The sequence below is a fragment of the Acanthaster planci genome, linkage group LG10 (genome assembly GCF_054643075.1).
Source record: "Acanthaster planci isolate LZ-2023a linkage group LG10, COTS_SCS, whole genome shotgun sequence".
NCBI lineage: Eukaryota > Metazoa > Echinodermata > Asteroidea > Valvatida > Acanthasteridae > Acanthaster > Acanthaster planci.
In genome coordinates, this window is record NC_141786.1 from 15,462,237 (window position 1) to 15,482,864 (window position 20,628).

Here is a 20,628-nt window from a genome sequence, read left to right on the forward strand (position 1 = left end):
GTAAAAAGAGCCCAAACTGCGCGGTATTATACAACTGTCTTTTGTTCACGAACCTGGCTCAGTGCACTGCTGACCTCTTTTCAATAGGGGCCAGATTAGCATGCAGCGGTGCTGTGTGGCTCATCGCTGCGGTGATGGAGAGCTTTTGTCCCCGGTGGTAATCCGCTTGCTCTAAATACCCCAAAACCCGGTATACGGTTTCAAAATAACACTGGATTATCACCACTTTTGAGAGTGAAAAATGCCGGTCATGCCCAGCAGCCTGGTCTTTTGTTCGGAGTACGGTCTTTTGTTACAGGGCCCTGTTTCCTTTGTCCGAGTTCGGAGACCCCGGCCACACATATAAACCATACGGCTCCGATTTCGGAGTCCCCGGCTGGTAGTGGTTAAGACTGCACCCAGTTAGAAACATGCACAGCTCAGGAGACTGGTGGGGATGGATGTTGGTATTACTGTGGTGGTCTTTGGTTGCTTTAAGAAAGAATTTAAAATGGAAAAAAGATGAAACTCCGTGTGATGGTGGGACTTGAACCTCACATTCCGTTGTGACAGCAGGTTTAGAATTATCCCCTATTAGCAGTGAGCAGTTTCCAGCACAAGCCAATGGGCGTCATAAGAGTGGGCACCCCGCATTTGTCAGTTTTGTTGGCTGACTCTTGGTGTTGTCAGCAAGAATACAGAAGTCAGGGAATCTGACTACAATCTTACTCCTGAAATTTGCCGATGGTCTGTTGGCCAATGTCATGATCCCCCTCCCCCGTTTATAATGATCTAGCCATTCCCGGTCTCAAATTTGCGAGATGGGCTCAACTACCATCATTATATCAATTTGGTTTTTCAACCCTGCTGGAGGGCTCGCTGCTAGAACTCACTGTGTAGTGAAAGGTATAGTGAAAGGTCATCGAAGGCTCTTCCATTTTTATGTGAGCCACGCAAAAAAAGTGATCGTATTTTGTCGGCAGGTGTTTTCCAATTTTTTTTTCCTGCTGAAAGAACCATCTTATGGTGAGCTTAAGATTCATTTGTAATTAAAAATGTCTCAGAATGGATTCAACTTGAAAATCTTTTGATGTGGTCTGTAGATATCAACGAGTGCGTAGAGCAGCAAGGCGTGTGCCACTACCGATGCGTTAACACCAGGGGATCCTACCACTGCATCTGTCCTCCGTCATTCCAGCTGGCTGCCGACGGTAGAATGTGTGACGGTAAACAAAATAGTATACAGATATTGACTGCTACGAGTGCTGCAGTAAAACTAACCTCCCACTGTGATCCATAACATTCTATTTTTTTCAGATAAAGTACTGACTGTTTGGTTTATCACACTTCTCCCGCAGATTCTGATTAATTTATGTGATAATTGGTTTTAATTCGATCCAAAAAGTAATTTCTGTTCAAGTAGCTAAGCTGGCGAAAAGTTACCATCACTTTTCCAATGTACCCCTTCATCAAATGTTTAAACCCCTCTAGAGCTGTTCTAGTAACAGGACTGCAGGCAGGACGCTCACTCGTATGCATTTGCACACAATGCAGTTGGTATAGTATTGTTGTTTATAATTCTGTGGTTGTTGCAGATATGGTACTGTGGCTGCTTTAATTTGTTTGGCCATGCAGAGCAAGACAGTCAAAAAAGTCAATGTCATGTGACTAGTTCTCGTCCAACCAAGAATCTCTGGTTGAGGTGTTACATCGCTGTGTCATTTGTAAAAATGAAAAATAGCAAAGAAAACATTGTAGACAAAATTAGGAACGTTTTGTCACTTCTTACAGCATGATGGCATTTTTTTTTTCAGATGTGGATGAGTGTACAGTAAGCAATCATGGTTGCCAGGGTGGATGCGAGAACACCATGGGCAGCTACCACTGCACATGTGCAGAAGGACAGCTGGGCACCGGTGATCTCTACTGTGGTAAACGTATGTTTAAGCAACAAAATCTTGCTTGCAGTTTGATGAGAAGCGTGACCTTTTATTGTTGTGCTTGAATTCTGTTGAAAGTCTTTGTGAGTGTAGCTTTCAAGTATTTTGAAACTTGATACACTAAGACATGAGCCAGATAACAAGAAAGTCCAGTTTTATTAGTTTCGTGTTTAAATTCTGATTCGTAACTACATGTATAGGGATTTTAGAAAAAAAACATTTAAAAAGTAGGGGTATTTGCAAAAATACACAAAATCAAGTGGTGTTCCAACTACGACTTGTACATTTATTTCTTTAGCTTCTTACCTGTGTCATGCGTTGTGCACTTTATTCCTTATTCAAATGCCAAGTCTGCTAACACATCTATTCTACCGAGGCTTGAGTTTCTGCAATGTCGACTTACGTTGTGGGATATGTGGACTCTCAGAAAATATGCCAAGTAAACAGTGGCTGTATTAAAAGAATGCTGATCAACTAGTCAAATCTGTGATAAATGATTCAAATTGTTATACTTTCCACAAACTGCTTGACACAATTAGGAGGTTAAAGAACTACAACAAAATGTTGCCTGGTCCATTATTTTGTAGGCATGCAACTGATGTGTCATGTCCCTGCATTCTAAGTGCAAATTTGCACTCACTGAGCATAGGTCAACAAACTGACAAAGTCATTGAAAAATGCCCTGTTTAATTTAAAATAGTGCAGTTTGTCAGATCAACATTCCAAGAAATTTTTTGTTTGCAGTGCAATCTTTCTTAACATATTAGTACCAAAAAAATTGAAAGTAAGAACAAACAAAATTAACAGGATATTATTCAGAAATGAATTTGGCCGCATATGGTAATACTTTACCTTTACTATTACTGTTTTTACTGCTGTTCTGTTTAAGGTCTATCTTCCCAGGTTGGAGCCTCAGCTAAATAAGTGTGTGAATTACACATCTCCATTCCACACAGTTCAGTGTCAGATTTGCATCGATCCCCAGACATTTTAATTCACTTTTTATGCTTTCAGTTCACCTTCTCTTTGATGGGTGGGTGTCAGCGATCTGATTAGTTAAGGATAACGACCGTGCAGTTGTTGTTGCTTCTATGCTGGGAATGACCTCACCTTTAAATTTGCCCTTCTTGCCTTGGTAGAGCCAAGTGGATGTACAAGTGACATGTGCTCCCACAAGTGTGTGGACACTGGAGTTGGCCACCAGTGTATGTGCCCCAGGGGATACCAGTTACACAGTGGAGGTCGCCATTGTGAAGGTATGTGGCATCAGTACAGAAGTCTATTAAACTTGCACTTAAATACTTACAGTCCAAATGTATGGTAATTTGTGACCACATCTCTGCATGAACTGCACCTCAAGTGAGCCTACATTTGATTGTGTTTTTGCATGCCATTTCCGGAAGATTGGATTTTCTTGTAAAAGCAAAATACCACCTGATTTTTAAACTTCTGTCTGTCACCAGATAAAAATGAGTGCCTGGAGGTTGGAAAGGGTGGTTGCCAGCATCAGTGCACCAACACCATGGGCAGCTATTACTGCTCCTGTTACCCCGGCTACCGGCTCCACTATGACAGGAAACACTGCGTGCCCAGCCCGGGCTGCAACACGTGTAACGTCTGCCCCGCGGGATTCCGCATGAATACGCAGACTCGACGGTGCGAAGGTAAATAGGGCATTGCCTTCCAAACCAATTAACCCATCCCCTGATCCAAACTCCACCCCTCTCTGTACACCAGTCCACTTCAAACAGTTGGGATGAGGGGAGGTAGATTCTGAGTAGATTAGCAAATCTGTCCCAAACCACTGTGTGCCATCAGGTTAACCACTTCCTGCCAGGGACTCTAGGATCAGAGACGTATGGTTTATATGGGTGGCCGGGGTCTCCGAACTCAGACAAAGGAAACAGGGCCCTGTAACAAAAGACCGTACTCCGAACAAAAGACCAGGCTGCTGGGCATTACCAACATTTTTCACTCTCAAATGTGGTGATAATCCAGCCTTGTTTTGAAATGGTATACCAGGGTTTGGGGCATTGAGAGTGAGCGGATTACCACCAGGGACAAAAATGCTCCACCACCGCAGCGATGAGCCACACAGCACCGCTGCACGCTAATCTGGCCCCTATTGAAAAGAGGTCAGCAGTGCACTTAGCCAGGTTCGTGAACAAAAGACAGTTATACAACACTGCACAATCTGGGCTCTGTTTACAAGGCTGCTGGCCTGGCTGAAATACTCGGGCGTCAATGAAGGTCACCTGTCAACTTAGAGTAGTGCCTAAAGATTACTTGGTGCGGCTATAAATGATCGTTAAATGAAATAATGATTTTTTGAAGGATTTTGAAAACCGAAAAAAGGATAGTCATGCCGGCCCAGCATCATCAACATTGAAAAATACCCCGGCATGAAGTGGTTAAACAACTCCTGGATGGGGTCCCAGTCCATCGCAGGTTGCTGCCTGGTTAATGCTCCTAGACTTTTACACTTCCTGGGCTGAGAGAGGCAAACATTGGTGAAGTGACTTGCCCAAGGCCAGAACTTGTGGCCAGCAGCTGGATTTGAATCCCTGACCCTCTGATCATGAGTTGACTATCCCATTCAGGAAAAAGTACCATACTTGGGCATCACTAATTTTCCCCTGGAGTGATTAATCAACCGCCACAAAGCAATAGCATGTCCTAAAGAGTGAAAGTTAGCAGTGGAATGTTTGAAGCACTAACTTCAAGAAAAAAAATTTCAGACCGGTCTCATGTGCTTTGTGCACAGTGTGTCAAGAGATATCCATGTGTGGAACTCTTTCCCCCAATCGCTGGGCCACATTTCCCTGCTGGAAACATCTTAAGAAGTAATTTTTTAGTTCAGCGAGAATTGTTTTTGGTCCTTTTGTTTCGACACCAGTTTCTGTACTTTTATATTGAACTTGTACAATGAAAGAGTTGTTCTTAAAGTACTTTTTGATATTTTTTCACCCAATATCATACGATTTGTATAGTTCTTTGCATCTGGTCTGAGGTTTTAACAGTTATCCAGGTACTTAAGATATCTGACCAATATGATACAGGTGCCAGCTTCTGAGGTGATATAGAGAAGCACACTCCCACTGTCTTTCTCTAGGGCTTCAAGTTGTCAGACCGTGAAGAATTGCTGAACCATCATACAATTTGTGTAAAAAAATTGCTCCAGAAAGAAATAAAGCTCTCACGGTCCGGCCGGTGTGACGTTAAGGCTAGATCGGTTCTGCCTGGATGACACCTGTTCCTAATCACGCATCCTTAGCCGCAGGCTCCAGGAAACATGGCTTGGCTTATCAGAGGAAGTTACCCATGTAGCCCATTCGCTCTCCCGTCTGGAAGTCAGACGGTGTGAAATTGAGCGGAAGACGAATGTTCCTTCCTGGAAGCGTCCCTTCCTGTGCCTAGCCAGGGACAGTTTGTGCCATCCGCAGGTGATTGGACCAAGGGTCCCATCTCGATGCTACAGTATCTTGCTGGTTTGTCGTAAAGGCTGTCTGACAAGTGATGCGACGCATGTGGTGTTTAGTCATTGTTCGAAGCAGCACACTGAACTACAGAGTAATAATTAATATTTTATTCATTTATAAAGCGCCAATTTCATACAGATATGTTTAAATGCACTGTACAATGAAGACCTTAAAGGTGGTGGAGCCAATGGCATACAAGGTCACCTGAAGCAGCCGCTAAACCACTCACATCCACCTTTACCTACAGAGAGGAGACAAGTATAGTAGTTACAGTTTTAGAGGTGGGATGAAAACCCAGAGAAGATATTTCTGGATAAAACCCAAGGAATCAGGTAGGGATTGAAAATCCAGTCCACATGTGGACCGCGTGGGGAATCAAACTGGGCCGCAGAGGTGAAAGGCGAGGAAAGAACTACTCGCCAACCCGACTCGCCGCAAATACAGTAGATTCCTGTTAGAGTGCATCCCAATGCAGTGGTCGTCTAGATGTAAACCTCTTTTGATATCCCCAACTCTGTTGGAATGAATTCATCAGTTGCATTCCCAACTGAATATTATGGAAAGTGCATGCACCATGAACCATCCTAACTTTGTTTACAATTGTTTGTATGGATGGTTCTTCACTTTGTAGTGCACCAAAACTGTCATATTTGTCACTTTTTAGGTACAACTGACGAATCATAAATGGTTGACTTTGTTTACAGTGTTCCTATGGAGACAACACTCAAAATATAAATACGAGTGGAACATGGGAAACAGGTTCTGGTACCACACTCCAAGAAGTTTTGGTTTCAGCGTGCCGTGCCCGCATGGACCAGCCAATGCTGCATAAGCCTGGGGATAGTCCAGTGGAAAATTCTGTTTCGTTGGTCTGCACTGAGACATGCCAGGAAATACATGGATATAAATGAATATACATGCAAATAAAGGAAACAATGTAGATGTTATTATAGTTCGGATGTTTCATGGTATTTGGGTTATCAAACTTCAGCATGTGCGTCATGTAGCAGACGTCATTGGTTCCTGGAGCTTTCATGCCATGGATGTGTGGTGCACAGTGTAAAAATGATGCACATAATGCAGATGCATTCAATGGTCGTAGGGCTGTACGGATGTAATGCTTAAATAAGGTCCATCGCTCTGTAAAGAATGCTATAATGGGACGGTACTGTACTACACAGTATGAAGTCTTGTCCAAAACCCAGAAATTTTCTGTTGTTCACAGTAACTGCCTTCTTGGAGTTGTCCCACCCTTTGTGGTTTTACCCCTCGTGAAAGACAGTGCGGCCCGTAAACACAGCTAAATTCCTTACTGACTTCAAACAAAAATTCTTTGTTTTGCAGATGTTGACGAGTGTTCATCACCGCCCAACCACTGCGGCACCACACGCTGCTCTCCGAACAGAGCAGTGTGCTCGCACAATTGCATCAACACCGTCGGCAGTTACTCCTGCACCTGCAGGCCCGGCTATCTGATACAGCCCGATGGGTACACCTGTGCACAAGGTAAGAACAGACCGACAAGCAAACTGACAGAGAGAGATGCACAGACAAACCACCATGTCTAAATATAGCGTTTTGATACATTTTACAAGTGTTACGTTCAGTGCCAACTGTTGCTTTGGTTAGGAGGGAGGAAAGCTGAAAAACATGAGCATTGCATGGATGATGAATGCGCAGAGGTGATATTACAAAATAAAATAATGATTTCAGGCCATCACCACTATAAAGATTAAATTCTTATGACATCTCATTAAAATCCCATTTTTACAAACTAGGAGAGTCTGGAGGACTGAAAGATATTTTCGAAGCTTACCTTTGTGACTTCAGACCATCGCCAGTCAATGTCAGTGTTCTTCAGTTTTGTTCACACCTGACATTTTTTAATATTTGACAGTAAAATATGGTATTTAAAAAGTACTCAACTCCAACACCGGCACGTACGTGGACACTGTGTTGGAGCAACTTCAAATGTTATGGTTCACCACATTCAAACTATAAAGTCTGATTACATGTACACAAAGCCACAGTGGATATATTTGTCTAGTTCAGCTCATCGGAACTAGCTTACTGGGGATGATGGATGAACTTTGAAAAGAAATGCATCTTGGCATGGTTTGTTTGAAATGTTTGACTTGATTTGAAAATTGATTGACATTTGAAGGACATATCCTTGCCTTGTGGTTGACTTTCAATGAATTCATCGTAACTGCCTTCAAACCTACATTTTTATATATTTATTCATTTCTGATCATCCAACAGCACATTTTGCATCAATTACAGGATGATAATGAGTGAAGAAGACAATGAAGAAATGTTCAGTTTTAGAGGTGGGAGAAAAACCCCGGATAAATGTTTTGGGGAAAACCCACGGACTCAGGTAGGGACTGAAAACCCAATGCACATGTAGACCAAGACGTATTCGAATCCAGGCCCCAGAGATGCAAGGTGAGGAAAGAAACACTACGCCAACCTGACTTCCCATCATTGCTATTTATGCTGTCTCTCAGTTTGGTTGAAGAAGGGTACCTTGACCTGCTAAGTTGCCCGAGGCCTGATTGGGTTTTTTTTTTGAAAATGGTCGCATTTTCCATTTTTGTCATAATTTGCGATGTAACTTTGTTGTTTTGATTTCAGATGGACCTGTGTGTTCCCCTCCCTGTCGCAATGGAGGCACATGTCGCTACTCCAGGCAGTGTGGAGGAAACACGTACAACTGTCGGTTCACTGAGTGCATATGTCGGGCTGGATTCACAGGACCTCACTGCGAAAATGGTGAGAATCAGCTTGTCTGGTTGTAGTCCTAATATATATTTCTTTCAGTATGTAGAGTCTCAAAATGGCTCCGGTGTTGTTATCCTGAAAACATTTTTATGACTTGAATGTCCTTACACTTTATGAATCCATACTAGTACCTTCCTTGTGGGGGCGCATTTATGGAGGATAAATGTTTTAGGCAGTGTTTTCAAAACAACAGCAAAAACAACCTACCCCACCCAACTAGACTGAAAGAGTGGTCTTGCCTGTCTGGTTGGGCATGCCAGATTTTGAAAACAGCAGGTTTGTGTATTTAAGCTGTAAAAGCAATTTTTACACTGTTTGGAATCACTGATTATTAAGTATTACAGTGGTCTAAAAGCTTCTTGCCAATCTCAATTTTCTTGAGAGGTTTGAGAGCTGCTGAATTGACCCTTGTTTCATTAGGAAGTCCAGTCAGGACACACTTTAGGCTATAGGGGTTTAGGGTGTGGGGATGGCTTGGGCTTACGAGCCAAGATGGAGCAGATGCAGACTTTTAAAAATTGTTTATTGGGCCCCACCTTTCTGATTTGAATGGCTCTCTGGCGTACCTCACCACAGCATGGTTCTCATTACCATAGTGGTAGACCAAAACATTATCTGCACACCTGTCTGGTTCTGTTTGTATTTAAAGATAAGCCTCCCTGTAGGCAGTGACATACTAACCAGTCATAAGGTGGCCATCTGTTCTGTGGAACTTGTACACATACCTTGAATCATGTGACACCTTGAATCTGATTAGTGGAACTTAAAAATGACACCTAGTTGGATTACAGTATAGCCTGCACATCTTTCCTGTGACATCAAATGTGAAAAAATTTCAAACACGTTTGATTTTTATCTTGTCATTGATGTATGGTTATATAGGTCCTGAGTATGACCACACATCTCTCCTGTCTGTAATTTTGATTGCCCTTTGGTCAGGTGATTCAGCCAAAGTTTGTGTTCAGGGTGCTTTTATTTTTAATTGAATAAATACAGGTAATGCACAATATAGTGCACTACCCAGCAGCTGTCACAGAGAGGCCATTTTTCCCAGTTAATGGTCTGAAACATAAGAGTTATGTATTATATGTATGTGTATGAGATCTTTTGAGTTTTGAAGTTTTGGAACAGTGTTTGGCTGCCTCATGAAAACACTGTCTTGATTAATTAACATTGATACTCGAAATAGGCTTTCAAAGCTACCCAAAGAGACAAAAAATAGAAACAAATCAGGTTCTCCACTTGCATTGTGGAAATGTTAACACTTTCATCATTTCCCTTAATACACTGTGAAAAATGGCTTATCCTAGTCAACCTCTTAGTGGAGTAACCCGTATTAATTCAAATCCCTGCTGTGTTTGTGTTTTAGTCTTACCTACCTCCTGCCAGCCACCCTGCATGAACGGCGGTCAGTGTGTGGACGGCATCTGCCAGTGCACGGCAGGCTTCACTGGACCCTCCTGCTCCTCAGGTTAGTCCTAGGTCACTCTGGTCCCCGGGATCCAACGTGTTGCAAAAATTTAGACTGTGTGAAATACCAACACAGGCTGTATTGCATGTGCTTCACAGCTGCCATGGCTCCCCATGTATTTATTATGCTATCATATGCCATCACATAGCTTAGAGCCATGATAGGGGGATATGCTGTAGATAAAGATATGCCCTGGTTCTCATTCTCTCCACAGTCTTCCACCCAGTCCGTGATGTCTGTGTGACTTCTGATTAGCCAGACCATGTAGTCTTAGCAAAATAGCTTTGAAAATTGCTTAGACTTCTAAACACAGTGATTTATCATGGAATCACACAGTCTCCCCACACTCAGTGTAAACAGCCCCATTGTGTCCTGTATTTGTTACCATTTTGGAAATCCGTTACTGCATGTGTGTGTAATAAGCAATAAGGCTCCATTGTGATTTCGGCATGTTCATAATGTTACAATTTTTTTAACATCCAGACAAGAATGAGTGTTTGAACCACCGGTGTGAGCATCACTGCCAGAACACGTTTGGTAGCTTCCAGTGTCTCTGCCGAGGAGGCTACACAATCAACGCAGACGGAGAGACATGCAGCGGTGAGTGGTAGAACCTCTGTGTAGAATTACCCCGGTTTGGTGGGGACCTTTTCAAGTGGGCGCAGGCCATACATTCCACAGAACAGCAAGTACATTTTTTAAGCAAAAAAACAAACAAACAAAATACCAAAATCATATGAGTTGTTTACTGCCTTGTATCTTGATTTCCTGAAATTGCATATAGAGTTTAATTGATTGAGATCAAAGGATAATGATAATAGTAGAAAATATGGAAGTGCCTACTTGCTTAAGGCAGCGATGCAGAAAAAACAGACTGATAGAGTTGTTAAATATGTTTGATCAATTTTTAGAAAAACTTTTTACATTTTAAACGTATGCAATGTTGCACTGACAAATGTTCATTCAAAGATCAGATCACTAATCTATTAAAAAAGATGAACTTTGCTTGATCAATTTTAACAGAGATTGGCTGTTTCCCACCTTGCATGAATGGAGCCACATGTGTCAACAAGGCGTGCGTTTGCCCAGAGGGCTTCAGTGGTCCCAACTGCCAGACAGGTGAGTAGTTCAGGGGAGAAGGCGTTATTCACCCCAAAACAGTAAACTCTATAGCAAAGCAGTACATGAAAGGAAACTTTCTGTCACACTTATGATTGATGGGTGCAGTTTATGAGCTTTAGTCGTCAAATGTCTTCACATTCTTACCTCTTCAGGAAGTCTTCTCCACATGTTTACATCTCTTCGAGAGAAGTACTTTCTTACATTCAATCCCCTGTTGAGCATCTTCCTGAAAAGCTTGAATTTGTGGCCGCTGGTTCCAGTGTTGTGAGACATGGAACACAGGGCTTCCGGCTTGTTGTCATTCAAACCATTCAGTATTTTTAACACGTCAATCAAGTCTCCTCTCATTCTCCTGACCTCCTGGGGGTATAGAGTACGGAAGTGTGACGTCATTGTGAGCCAGGAAGTCTAGTACAAGTGAATGGAGTAGGTGCGCATGTGGGTTCACACGCTCATTCTGGTGCCAATGCCTTTTACACACATAATTGTGTGAGATATAATGAGATACTCGCTTTGGTAGCTCGTCCAGTCTTTCATCATAAGATTTGTGTTTATGGCTTGGAACCAACTTGAAATTGGAAGAACACCTCGAGGAACTGGCTTTAGGAAGTGTGACTCCATACAGATGTGAATGGATCCAGGAGGGAGTGATATATTTTGTCATAGCATCAAATTATGCATATATTTTTCTGTAGACATCAATGAGTGTGCAACCAACAATGGCGGCTGTGAGTACATATGCAGGAACACGTATGGCAGCTATGTGTGTTTCTGCCCACGAGGTGCAACACTAAGTCCGGACAAGCACTCTTGTTCAGGTAAGATGTACTTATTTAAAAAGAAGAATGCAAAATGAATGTAGGCCTAACATTTAGAATGGTGGAATGATCTCTAGAATCCATGCGGGAGGAGCACATTGAGCTGTGTAGAATTGTAGCTGTTTTAGTGGGGGATGCTGCTTTGAAATCCTCTGGGTTTTGCACATTTGTTGCGGAATAATTTTCATTTGAATGTGCACAAAACTGTGTTGTTTTTCACTCTATTAGAGGTACATGTACTTTCCTTAGTAGGGTAATACTTTTTGCAGTTTTGTGTGTGTGCCTTCTAAACCAGTCAAGTTCATGTTTTTGCAGCTTGATTTTGAAAATGTATTGATTAAGTTGTTCATTTCAAGGTGAATGTTACCTTATCTGTCGGCTGCTTTGTCTTATTTTTCTTCGTGTGAAGAAATAACGTTCAGTTTGTGTTTTACTTATCACTCAGTAGTTTTATTGTTCAATCAGTGTAACCTCTTTAGTGATTAGTCTGTTAATTGATGTTAGGACCGATCACTTGATCATGTAAGTTGCTCATACGATATTTGACTCATCATTGTCTTGATAATTAATAGCTCATCGATTGATGGACTAGTTAATGATTAATTGATTATTTACTGATTGATTGGTTCCCTCAGGAGTAACTTGCAGCCCGCCATGTAACAACAATGGCACGTGCGTGAACAGGATGTGCCGGTGCCCACCCGGTTTCACCGGCCCCACTTGTCTACAAGGTAGATGATATTTATTGGGACAAATGGATTACTTCATGGATCACCCATGGAGACCAGTTTAACCAAATGCTGCCGAGTGCTTTTAAAAATGCAGGGCACACATACGGGCAATTTTCAAGATTTTCAGTTTTCAAAATTCTTCAAAAATTCATCATTTCATTTAATGGACGTTTACACCTACACAAATGACTGTTTGGTGGCTACTCTAAGCTGACAGGCAACCTTCATTGACTCCTGAGTATTTCAGCCAGGCCTGCTGCCCTGTAAAGAGAGTCCAGAATTGTGAGGTGTTGTGTAATTTCCTTTGTCCCCAGTAAATGCGAGTGGCATCTTTTCAAACGTGGCTGGATTAGCATGCAGCAGTGCTGTGTCGATCATCAATGGAGCCCTGGAGCACTTCTGTCTGCAGTGCTAATCCGCGGGTGCGCTATGCCCAAAATAGTGGTATACTGTTTAAAAACAGTGACGGATTACCTTTAAAAATGCAAGCCGAAAATTGATGGCAATTCCGAGCAGCAGGTCTTTTGTTCCGAGTACGGTCGTTTGTTACACGGACCAGCTCTTTTGTCCCATTTCGGGCACCCCGGCTATGCATATGAACCCATGGTGCTCGAAACGGGGTTCCCCGGCAGCAAGTGGTTTACACCACTTTAAGTCAATATGATAATGTATGCTATATTGTGGCATTAGTAATTCTTCAGCAACACTTTGTTTGTTTTTCATGACTTTTTAATCCCAGCAGAAACTTTCTTTGAGACCAAGTGCAGAGGTAATCCTTAAAGGAAAACTGCCCATGAGATGAAAAAAATAGTAACTTGCACTCCAACTCTTTTCATTCTGTGATGAATTTTCATGAAATATTCTTTTTTCATTCCAGACATCAATGAGTGTAATACTGACAACCCCTGTGCCTACCAGTGCCTGAACACGTATGGCAGTTACGAGTGCGTCTGCCCAGACGGGACACAGCTTGGTGATGACCAGAGATCATGTGAAGGTAAGAAAGAAACTGGTGAAAAAATGATCTTTCCAAAGTAAGTCAATTCCTATTTGATGATTATAGAACTTATTGTTTGGACTGATATGAAATGCTGATATATCGTCTTGTTTATTGGAGAACTTTTGGAAAGATAATAGTAAGTGGATTGAACAGGAAATGATCTTAAGTCTTTTAAGGAAATCAATCATTTAGCAAAGAAAGTTTAATGGGAATCCCATACCTTCATTATTTAGTCATTCTGGTGATGAAACCAAGGCTTCTTTAACAGTGCCCATGTCACCGTAGCTTGCAAACCTGAAGAAACCTGTAGAGAGGAGACAGTGAGAGGAGTTACAGTTTTAGACGTGGGAGCAAGACCCCAGAGGAATATTCTGGGTAAAACCCACAAAATCGGGTAGGAACTGAAAACCCAATCCACATGTGGACCAAGCTGGGAGTTGAACCCGGGCTGCAGACGTGAAAGGCAAGGAAAGAACCACTACGCCAACCTGGCAACCTCAAATGATTTAAATGTGATTAAGTACCAAAACGAGTCTTAGAAAAAAGTGATTAGGACACTGTCAAACAGTAACATGTAGTTGGTATCTAGTGCTAAGATATGTGAAGATTTCAGTGATGGTAATTCTAATTTTATGTTACAAAACAGTGGCTTGTGAAGGGTGTGAGCGTCCCCGCTGCTCAAAGGCTGATTGCCAGTCCCTTCCCGGCCAATTGTTGGAGAAGACAAAGAGAGCCTTATTTTTTTTATTCATTGAACCCATTAAATGTAGTCCCTATCCCATTTCCAGGAAATGACAACCGCTAAGTGTCCATTTTCAAATTGGACCCCACTAATGCGAAAACCCTGTGTTTTCTTTGTCTCTGCAGACTTGTTTGACTGCATTCCTCCGTGTCAGAATGGAGGCACATGTCGGTCTGGTACCTGCATCTGCCCGGAGGGCTTCACCGGACCAACATGCACCACTGGTGAGTGAAACCCCCCCTTCTTTCCCCATTAATTTACTCTGAAAAATATAGGTTGAAGTTCCTTCTGTCCAAAATCAGAGCCAAGTTAACGTGCATTGAAATGGTTGAGCTGGCCTTGCGTCTGGTGTTTTTAATCTGATTGGCACTGCGTTATCAAAATTTAACACTAAACTGGCTTGTGCAAAGGACTTTATTTGCTGCACATATAGACAGCACTCTGTGGGCCACTCATGGAAGCAAGGGTTTGGGTGCTGGTTTATTTGTGCCAGTGGCTGTCAGTTCACAAAACTATTAAACTTTCAGTTGAATCTGTACAAAGGAGCAGCATCCTTATGTAGCTTGAGCATAACATGAAGATGTAACACATTTAGGCAGTTACAATTGAAAACAGATAAAACTTATAGACGGCTCTGATGTAGTGCTATAAGAAAAGTAAGTCTATGCCTAGGCCAGTAATGCTTTGAGAGGACAATTTCTTTTGTAACAACAGCAGAGACTGAGTTTTTAGTCCCCCAAATAAGTAAGTTTCAACATGAGTAAAGGCCCCACAACAAAAAACAAAGGACAGGAGTTTATGAGCTTATGTTAAGGTAAATATTTGAGTTTTAACCCCTTTGTGCTGGGAAGCGGCTAGAGCCGCCATAAAAATTGAGATCCTCAGCCTGCTTCTCAGCTATTATTCTCGACCCACGCTCGTGAAAGAAGGCAGACCCTGGCTCTTGTGTCTATGGTGATTGGCCTTTGTGTGTAGCCCAGAAATTGAAGACTGAATTTGCATCATAATCACCAGCTTAACAATAGTCCCCACTTCGAAAAGAGGCAATGGGAATGTGGAAGCGTGAGTAGAGTCGCATGCCACCGAACAATCAGCCTTTTTACTGTGTAATTCAAAGCGTGCAGAGCACGCAGGGCCACAAAACCGAGAATTTGCGGTTTGGCAGGTGGCCTTCATGGCCAAGCGAGGCTGGAATTCTTGGAGTTGGCTTTTGGAAAGAAATTCCGGTCATCAAGGGGTTAAGATGCAGATTGAAGATTTTATAGAGTAAGGTATCTAAGAGTGGAAACATGGGGCGGATGTTCTCATTTAGAGTGCATTACCGTGGACAATGCAAGGTCATGGGCAGTGTTCACAGCACATCACAGGAAATGGATAAAAGTGTTGTGACCTTTAACCCCTGGTAACCATTTGAACTTGGACCTTTTGGTATTTGCATGATGCAGATATCGATGAATGCCAGGACCCAACCCGCTGCACGTTCCAGTGCAACAACTACTACGGCGGCTATCAGTGTCTCTGCCCGCTGGGTTTCATGCTTGGGGAAGACGGGAGAAAGTGTGTAGGTAAGGGAATAACACCTGAAAGTTGGCATTGATAGCACTCTTTGGAACCCTCAGGAAGGAAAAAATGAGAAGTTTCATAACAATGATGACTATTAACACAACTTGCTTTTACCCTGCCCAAATGATACTTTGTATGTTTTGAGCCATGATAAGTAAATGCCGATTTTATAACCTGTTTACGACATTGAAATTTTGCCTCTATCCAGGGCCTGAACAAATAGGAAGGTGCTGAAATCCATCCTTATTTGCGTGTCTTCAAAGAAGAAATAATTATGGCACATGTCCCTGTTTGCACATTAAGTAAAGTAATGGTAATGCATAATTATAGCACTTTCCGTCAAGTAAATGGCAAATATTACATTGGAACATTTCTACCTAGCTTTTGTTTGAATTGGCTGCAACCATCTGTATACTCTCCTGGGAGTTATGATGGTTTTGGAATATTTACCGGCCTAGTGGGCAGGGATGCCACTAGTGGCAATGTATTGTGACTTTTGTGTGAAATCAAGCCCGTGGTTAAGTGCCGGAGGGGTAGGGTTCCCCTGCTGGCAAACAGTTGCCCCAACGCCATTAGCAAAAACCGCACCAAACAAAATTAGCTATTGTTCTTGTGATATGCCCCCAGCTGGTGCTTTGGCCCCCTTTGTAGGAAAAGTGCATTAATACATTGATTTTAATAAATAAATTTTAATGACGTGCAACTACAAGAGCTTGAGGGCCTTTCATGTTTGTGTGATGTTCAAAGCAATTGCCTACCTCACATGTTTTGAGTTATTCCTTCCCCACTCTTTGAGTTGCACCTGACAGGTCATGAATATTTTTTGTCTCCAGTCAAGAATGAGTGTCCCCAAAGCAACTGACTCATTTCTGAATATTTTTTGTCTCCAGACAAGAACAAGTGTCTCCAAGCCAACTGACTCATTTCTGAATATTTTCTGTCTCCAGACAAGAACGAGTGTCCCCAAGGCAACTGACTCATTTCTGAATATTTTCTGTCTCCAGACAAGAACGAGTGTCCCCAAGGCAACTGACTCATTTTTGAATATTTTCTGTCTCCAGACAAGAACGAGTGTCCCCAAGCCAACTGCGAGTACCAGTGCGAGAACATGCCAGGCAGCTACAGATGCATCTGTCCCGAGGGTCAGCGTCTGGCTCCTGACGGCAGGAGCTGTCTAGGTAACGCATCAACACATGCAAAGTGCCCATGAGGAATAGCACATATAGGGGCCACTGGCAGTGGAGGAGGGGGCAGTGGCTCCCCTCCAACTTTTTCATAAGGGGGGATTGGGGTATGGCCGCCCCACTTTATGCGCTTCAAAAATTGTTCCACTGCTGGTGACAGGGGTATGTTTTTACAAACCCGACTAGGTGTATGTTTCTAAATATCGACAAGAATATAATATCAAATCAGTGCTCTGAAATATGTGATTGCTAAGCTTTCGGTAACTGAGTACCTTCTTCAGGGCAGGCAGATTCCCTGAAGAAGGTACTCAGTTACCGAAAGCTCGGCAATCACATATTTCAGAACACTGATTTGATATTATATTCTTGTCGATATTCTGATCACGATGCTACGCAGCCCTTCCATATTTTTAGGTATGTGTTTCTGCTATGGTCATCAGTGAGGTGTTTTCGTGACTGTGGATATGCCAATAAAGTCATTGTTCAGAACAAAATGAGAACCAAAGCTTGGAATTGTTCAGTACTGCTTCAAAATAGCAGCATAATAGCATAATGGCAGCATAATAAAAGAACAAATAATTGTTGTTTCTCAAATAAGCCAATTACATATCTTTGAGAATTTTTTAGAAAACAATGTTACTTGCAGCAAATCAGGAGTATTTCCTTCAAAAATATAAAAAGTCAGGTAGTAAGGAACATGCGAATATTGGGAGAGAAAAGGATGTTTGTTGACAAGGTTGTCTGCATCCTCTGTCAAAAGACATAACCATATCTTGTTATCCTTTGACGTCACAAACATGTTGCCGGTTAATGGTCATAAAAACACACCCGGTGGTTTTTGTCATTGTCAAAAGCTGGTGAAATACAAGAATTATGTGTAACCACTTTATGAAAGCCTGGCGCTAAACAATTTTGGTTTCAGGTGTTGACACCTGAGTGTGTGTGCACACTGCACACAAATGACGGTTTAGAGTGAATATCACTCTTAATTTAGGTTGAAATGGTTTGAAAAAGAACCGCTTCTTGGGGGAACTTTTGTGAAGTCTCATTCTGTTGGAGTGATAAAAGCTCAGCGGAATTCATCATGTTGTCAGTTTCAGTTGTGAATTTTCCACCGAATGAGTGAATTGTCACTGTTTGGTATTTGGAAGTAATATCTTGGATGGGGGTAAGGTTGATCTATTTGTATGTGGCTGTGTCCCTCGTCCTCCAGACATCCCATGCATCCCTGCATGTCAGTTCGGCATCTGCCAGGCGGGCCAATGCCAGTGCTCCATTGGCTACACTGGGGTGGACTGCAGCATCCCATTACGGTGTGAGCAGTCTTGCGCCAACGGGGGCACCTGCACGCGGGGTGTGTGCCAGTGTGCAGAGGGGTACGTCGGAGAGTTCTGTGAGACCAAAAGTAAGTGCCATTATCATGTGAATCTTTAGCAGTAGTTGATGCAATAGTGTGTGAATGCTGGGGCCAAGAGAGGGGACACTTTCCCCACCAGCGTTGGCTCCTTTGGGGGGGCCTGCACTTTGCTGATTCACAAGCGATTATGAAATGTACATGTTATGGTCCCATCACTACCAACAAAATCAACACTCTCCATCAACATGGCTCTTTTCAACCAGTGAGGGGGTGCTTCTGCTCAAGTTGGATGAGCCTTTTTGACAAGTCGATCATATGGAATTGATTGAAAGCTGGGTTCAGTCTCTTTTTTGCAGCATGAGAACAAAATTGTAAGCAATGACATAAAAGCTCTTGACAAAATTAATGCCAAATAGACACTGATGAATAGAATTGGAAATTTGTTATTACTTATATTGTTTTGTGCCAAGGAGGATGTCAGCAATTAAAATTAAAATTTTGCATTTTTTAGGGATAAAAACCTTGATTTTTATCAGTAATTTACATTTATGCTAATAGCCTCTTGCCAGGAACTCCTTGTACCTTAAAAAGTGTTCCAAATCCGCATGTTCCAGTGTTGTATTCGAGTCTATCATGAGTCCTTGCAAGTCCCTGTAACTCCATCACAAATCCATCACAAGTCATTCAGTCTGAAACCAATTCTCAAGCTATTCAAATAAACTGTAAAAAGCATTCTTTTGTCACTGTTCACCCTCATGCCTAAGACTGGTCTTGTTAAAGGACTTGTGACTGGAGTTGTGGAGGCACTTGTGATTTACTTGAATACAAAAGTAGCATGTTCTATCCTAAAGACCATCTGCCAGGAATAAGCTGCTCTTTCTGTGTTCATTTATTTGCCATGGTAAGAAATAAGTCTAAAGTGATTTTTACAATGAAGTTTGCCAATTCGACATCTTGCCATGTTCCTCCTTGTCTATAACGCGTAGTTTGTCGGCCGGATTGCTTGAATCTTGGCATGTGTGTGGAGGGCCGGTGTGTCTGTCCAGACACCCACACCGGAGACTACTGCCAGTACAGAGGTAAGTCACCATTGTTACTCTCACCATGAGTCAGGGTGTGCGAGTATAACTTGGCAGGGCCCATTGGTGGCCCCACGAAGGGGCAAGGTGCTTGGGAAGGTGGGTAATGCACCCATCAACAGCAAAATGACAAACAATCCACATTGGAAGGGATCAATGCTGAGGTGTCAGGGTTTTTTTATGTGTAAATTTCTTTAAATTTTCCTCCTTCTTTGTATTTTTACCCTGTTTCCCGGAGGGAGTGTCTTATCTGTATCTATTCCCTCACAATGTCCATGGCTAAAGCTACAAACTTGGGCATTTTCTACACTTATCAGGGTTTTTTTTGGGGGGGGAGGGTGGCAAAGCCCCTTTGAGGGGGGAGATTAGGGTAAAATACTCATTAGCAAAGACCTGATTAACCATGTAAAACAATGTAAAATTACCACCTTGTGAATAATACAAACAAGAGTTGAGATGGAAACAAACTGCTTTAAATCCCCTTTTCACCTTTTGAGAAAAATTGTCTTTAAAAGGTCAGATGGGCCACTGGTCATACACAACTGTGGATTCTCCATGAATCCATCATATCTTAACCCTTACCCCTGAGGGTGTATGTAAAATATATTGAAATCAAAGGATTCAGGAATGTAAGGGCTATTGACTGTTTACAGTTTGAATTCAACTAGCATTTAGAATGTTCAGAAAGAAAGTTAATGTTTGAAGGAGAGTGAGCTTCTTCATTTCGAAAAATTGTTGGCTTTTGCATCTAAATTCTTCATAACTAGCTGTTTCTTGTGCCGTGGTCCAGCAGTGCGGGATAATATTTTGTCTTAACTACTGCATCTGCATTTACAACACTGCAAGTGAAACAGCCCAATTGCACGTCTTCTTTTAAAGCTTGCAGGAGAGAATGTCTCAATGGTGGAACATGCAACATTTTTGGTGTGTGCGTCTGTGAGGATGGTTTTGATGGGGAATTCTGCGAAACCAGATGTGAGTAGTTCAACTTTTTTGGCCGCCGTCAGATATTGAATGAATAGACCATGAATTATCCCCAACAGAATGAAATAATTCTTTCACCTGATGTTTATAATGTCATTCTTGCTGTCTTAAATTTGAACTTAAAATTGTCTGAAACCAGGGGGATTTTTTGTGCTTAATTTGCGTGGCTTTTCACTTTGACCAATTTCAGAATCATACATTTGTGCCTCACAGCATTCTGTTATTGAAACGATGTGAGCCAGCACAGAATGCAAGGTGTAACTGCGTGAAAACCCTGTAGCAGGTTTTGCCTTCTTACTAAAAAGAGTTTCTGTCCTTTTCAGACTGAGAATGCAAATCCATTCAGCGAAAAAAGACAGACAAAAAAATACTCAGCATTTTCTGTTGTATTATGT

The 20,628-nt window shown here is 42.2% G+C and overlaps 1 protein-coding gene across 4 annotated transcripts in view; it reads left to right on the top strand.

The window, feature by feature from the left end:
- LOC110982993 (uncharacterized) overlaps positions 1–20,628 on the top strand; it is a 279,431-nt gene that overhangs the window by 60,834 nt on the left and 197,969 nt on the right. For all 4 annotated transcript variants that reach the window (XM_087142717.1, XM_087142720.1, XM_087142719.1 and 1 more), the window contains exons 13-30: positions 1,083–1,205; positions 1,794–1,916; positions 3,059–3,175; positions 3,383–3,583; positions 6,743–6,904; positions 8,036–8,173; positions 9,552–9,653; positions 10,137–10,253; positions 10,677–10,772; positions 11,471–11,593; positions 12,229–12,324; positions 13,202–13,321; positions 14,192–14,290; positions 15,512–15,631; positions 16,691–16,807; positions 18,027–18,218; positions 19,157–19,249; positions 20,129–20,224. In XM_087142717.1, the coding sequence (XP_086998843.1) occupies positions 1,083–1,205; positions 1,794–1,916; positions 3,059–3,175; positions 3,383–3,583; positions 6,743–6,904; positions 8,036–8,173; positions 9,552–9,653; positions 10,137–10,253; positions 10,677–10,772; positions 11,471–11,593; positions 12,229–12,324; positions 13,202–13,321; positions 14,192–14,290; positions 15,512–15,631; positions 16,691–16,807; positions 18,027–18,218; positions 19,157–19,249; positions 20,129–20,224 (2,235 nt within the window). The remainder of the gene's footprint in view (positions 1–1,082; positions 1,206–1,793; positions 1,917–3,058; positions 3,176–3,382; positions 3,584–6,742; positions 6,905–8,035; positions 8,174–9,551; positions 9,654–10,136; positions 10,254–10,676; positions 10,773–11,470; positions 11,594–12,228; positions 12,325–13,201; positions 13,322–14,191; positions 14,291–15,511; positions 15,632–16,690; positions 16,808–18,026; positions 18,219–19,156; positions 19,250–20,128; positions 20,225–20,628) is intronic.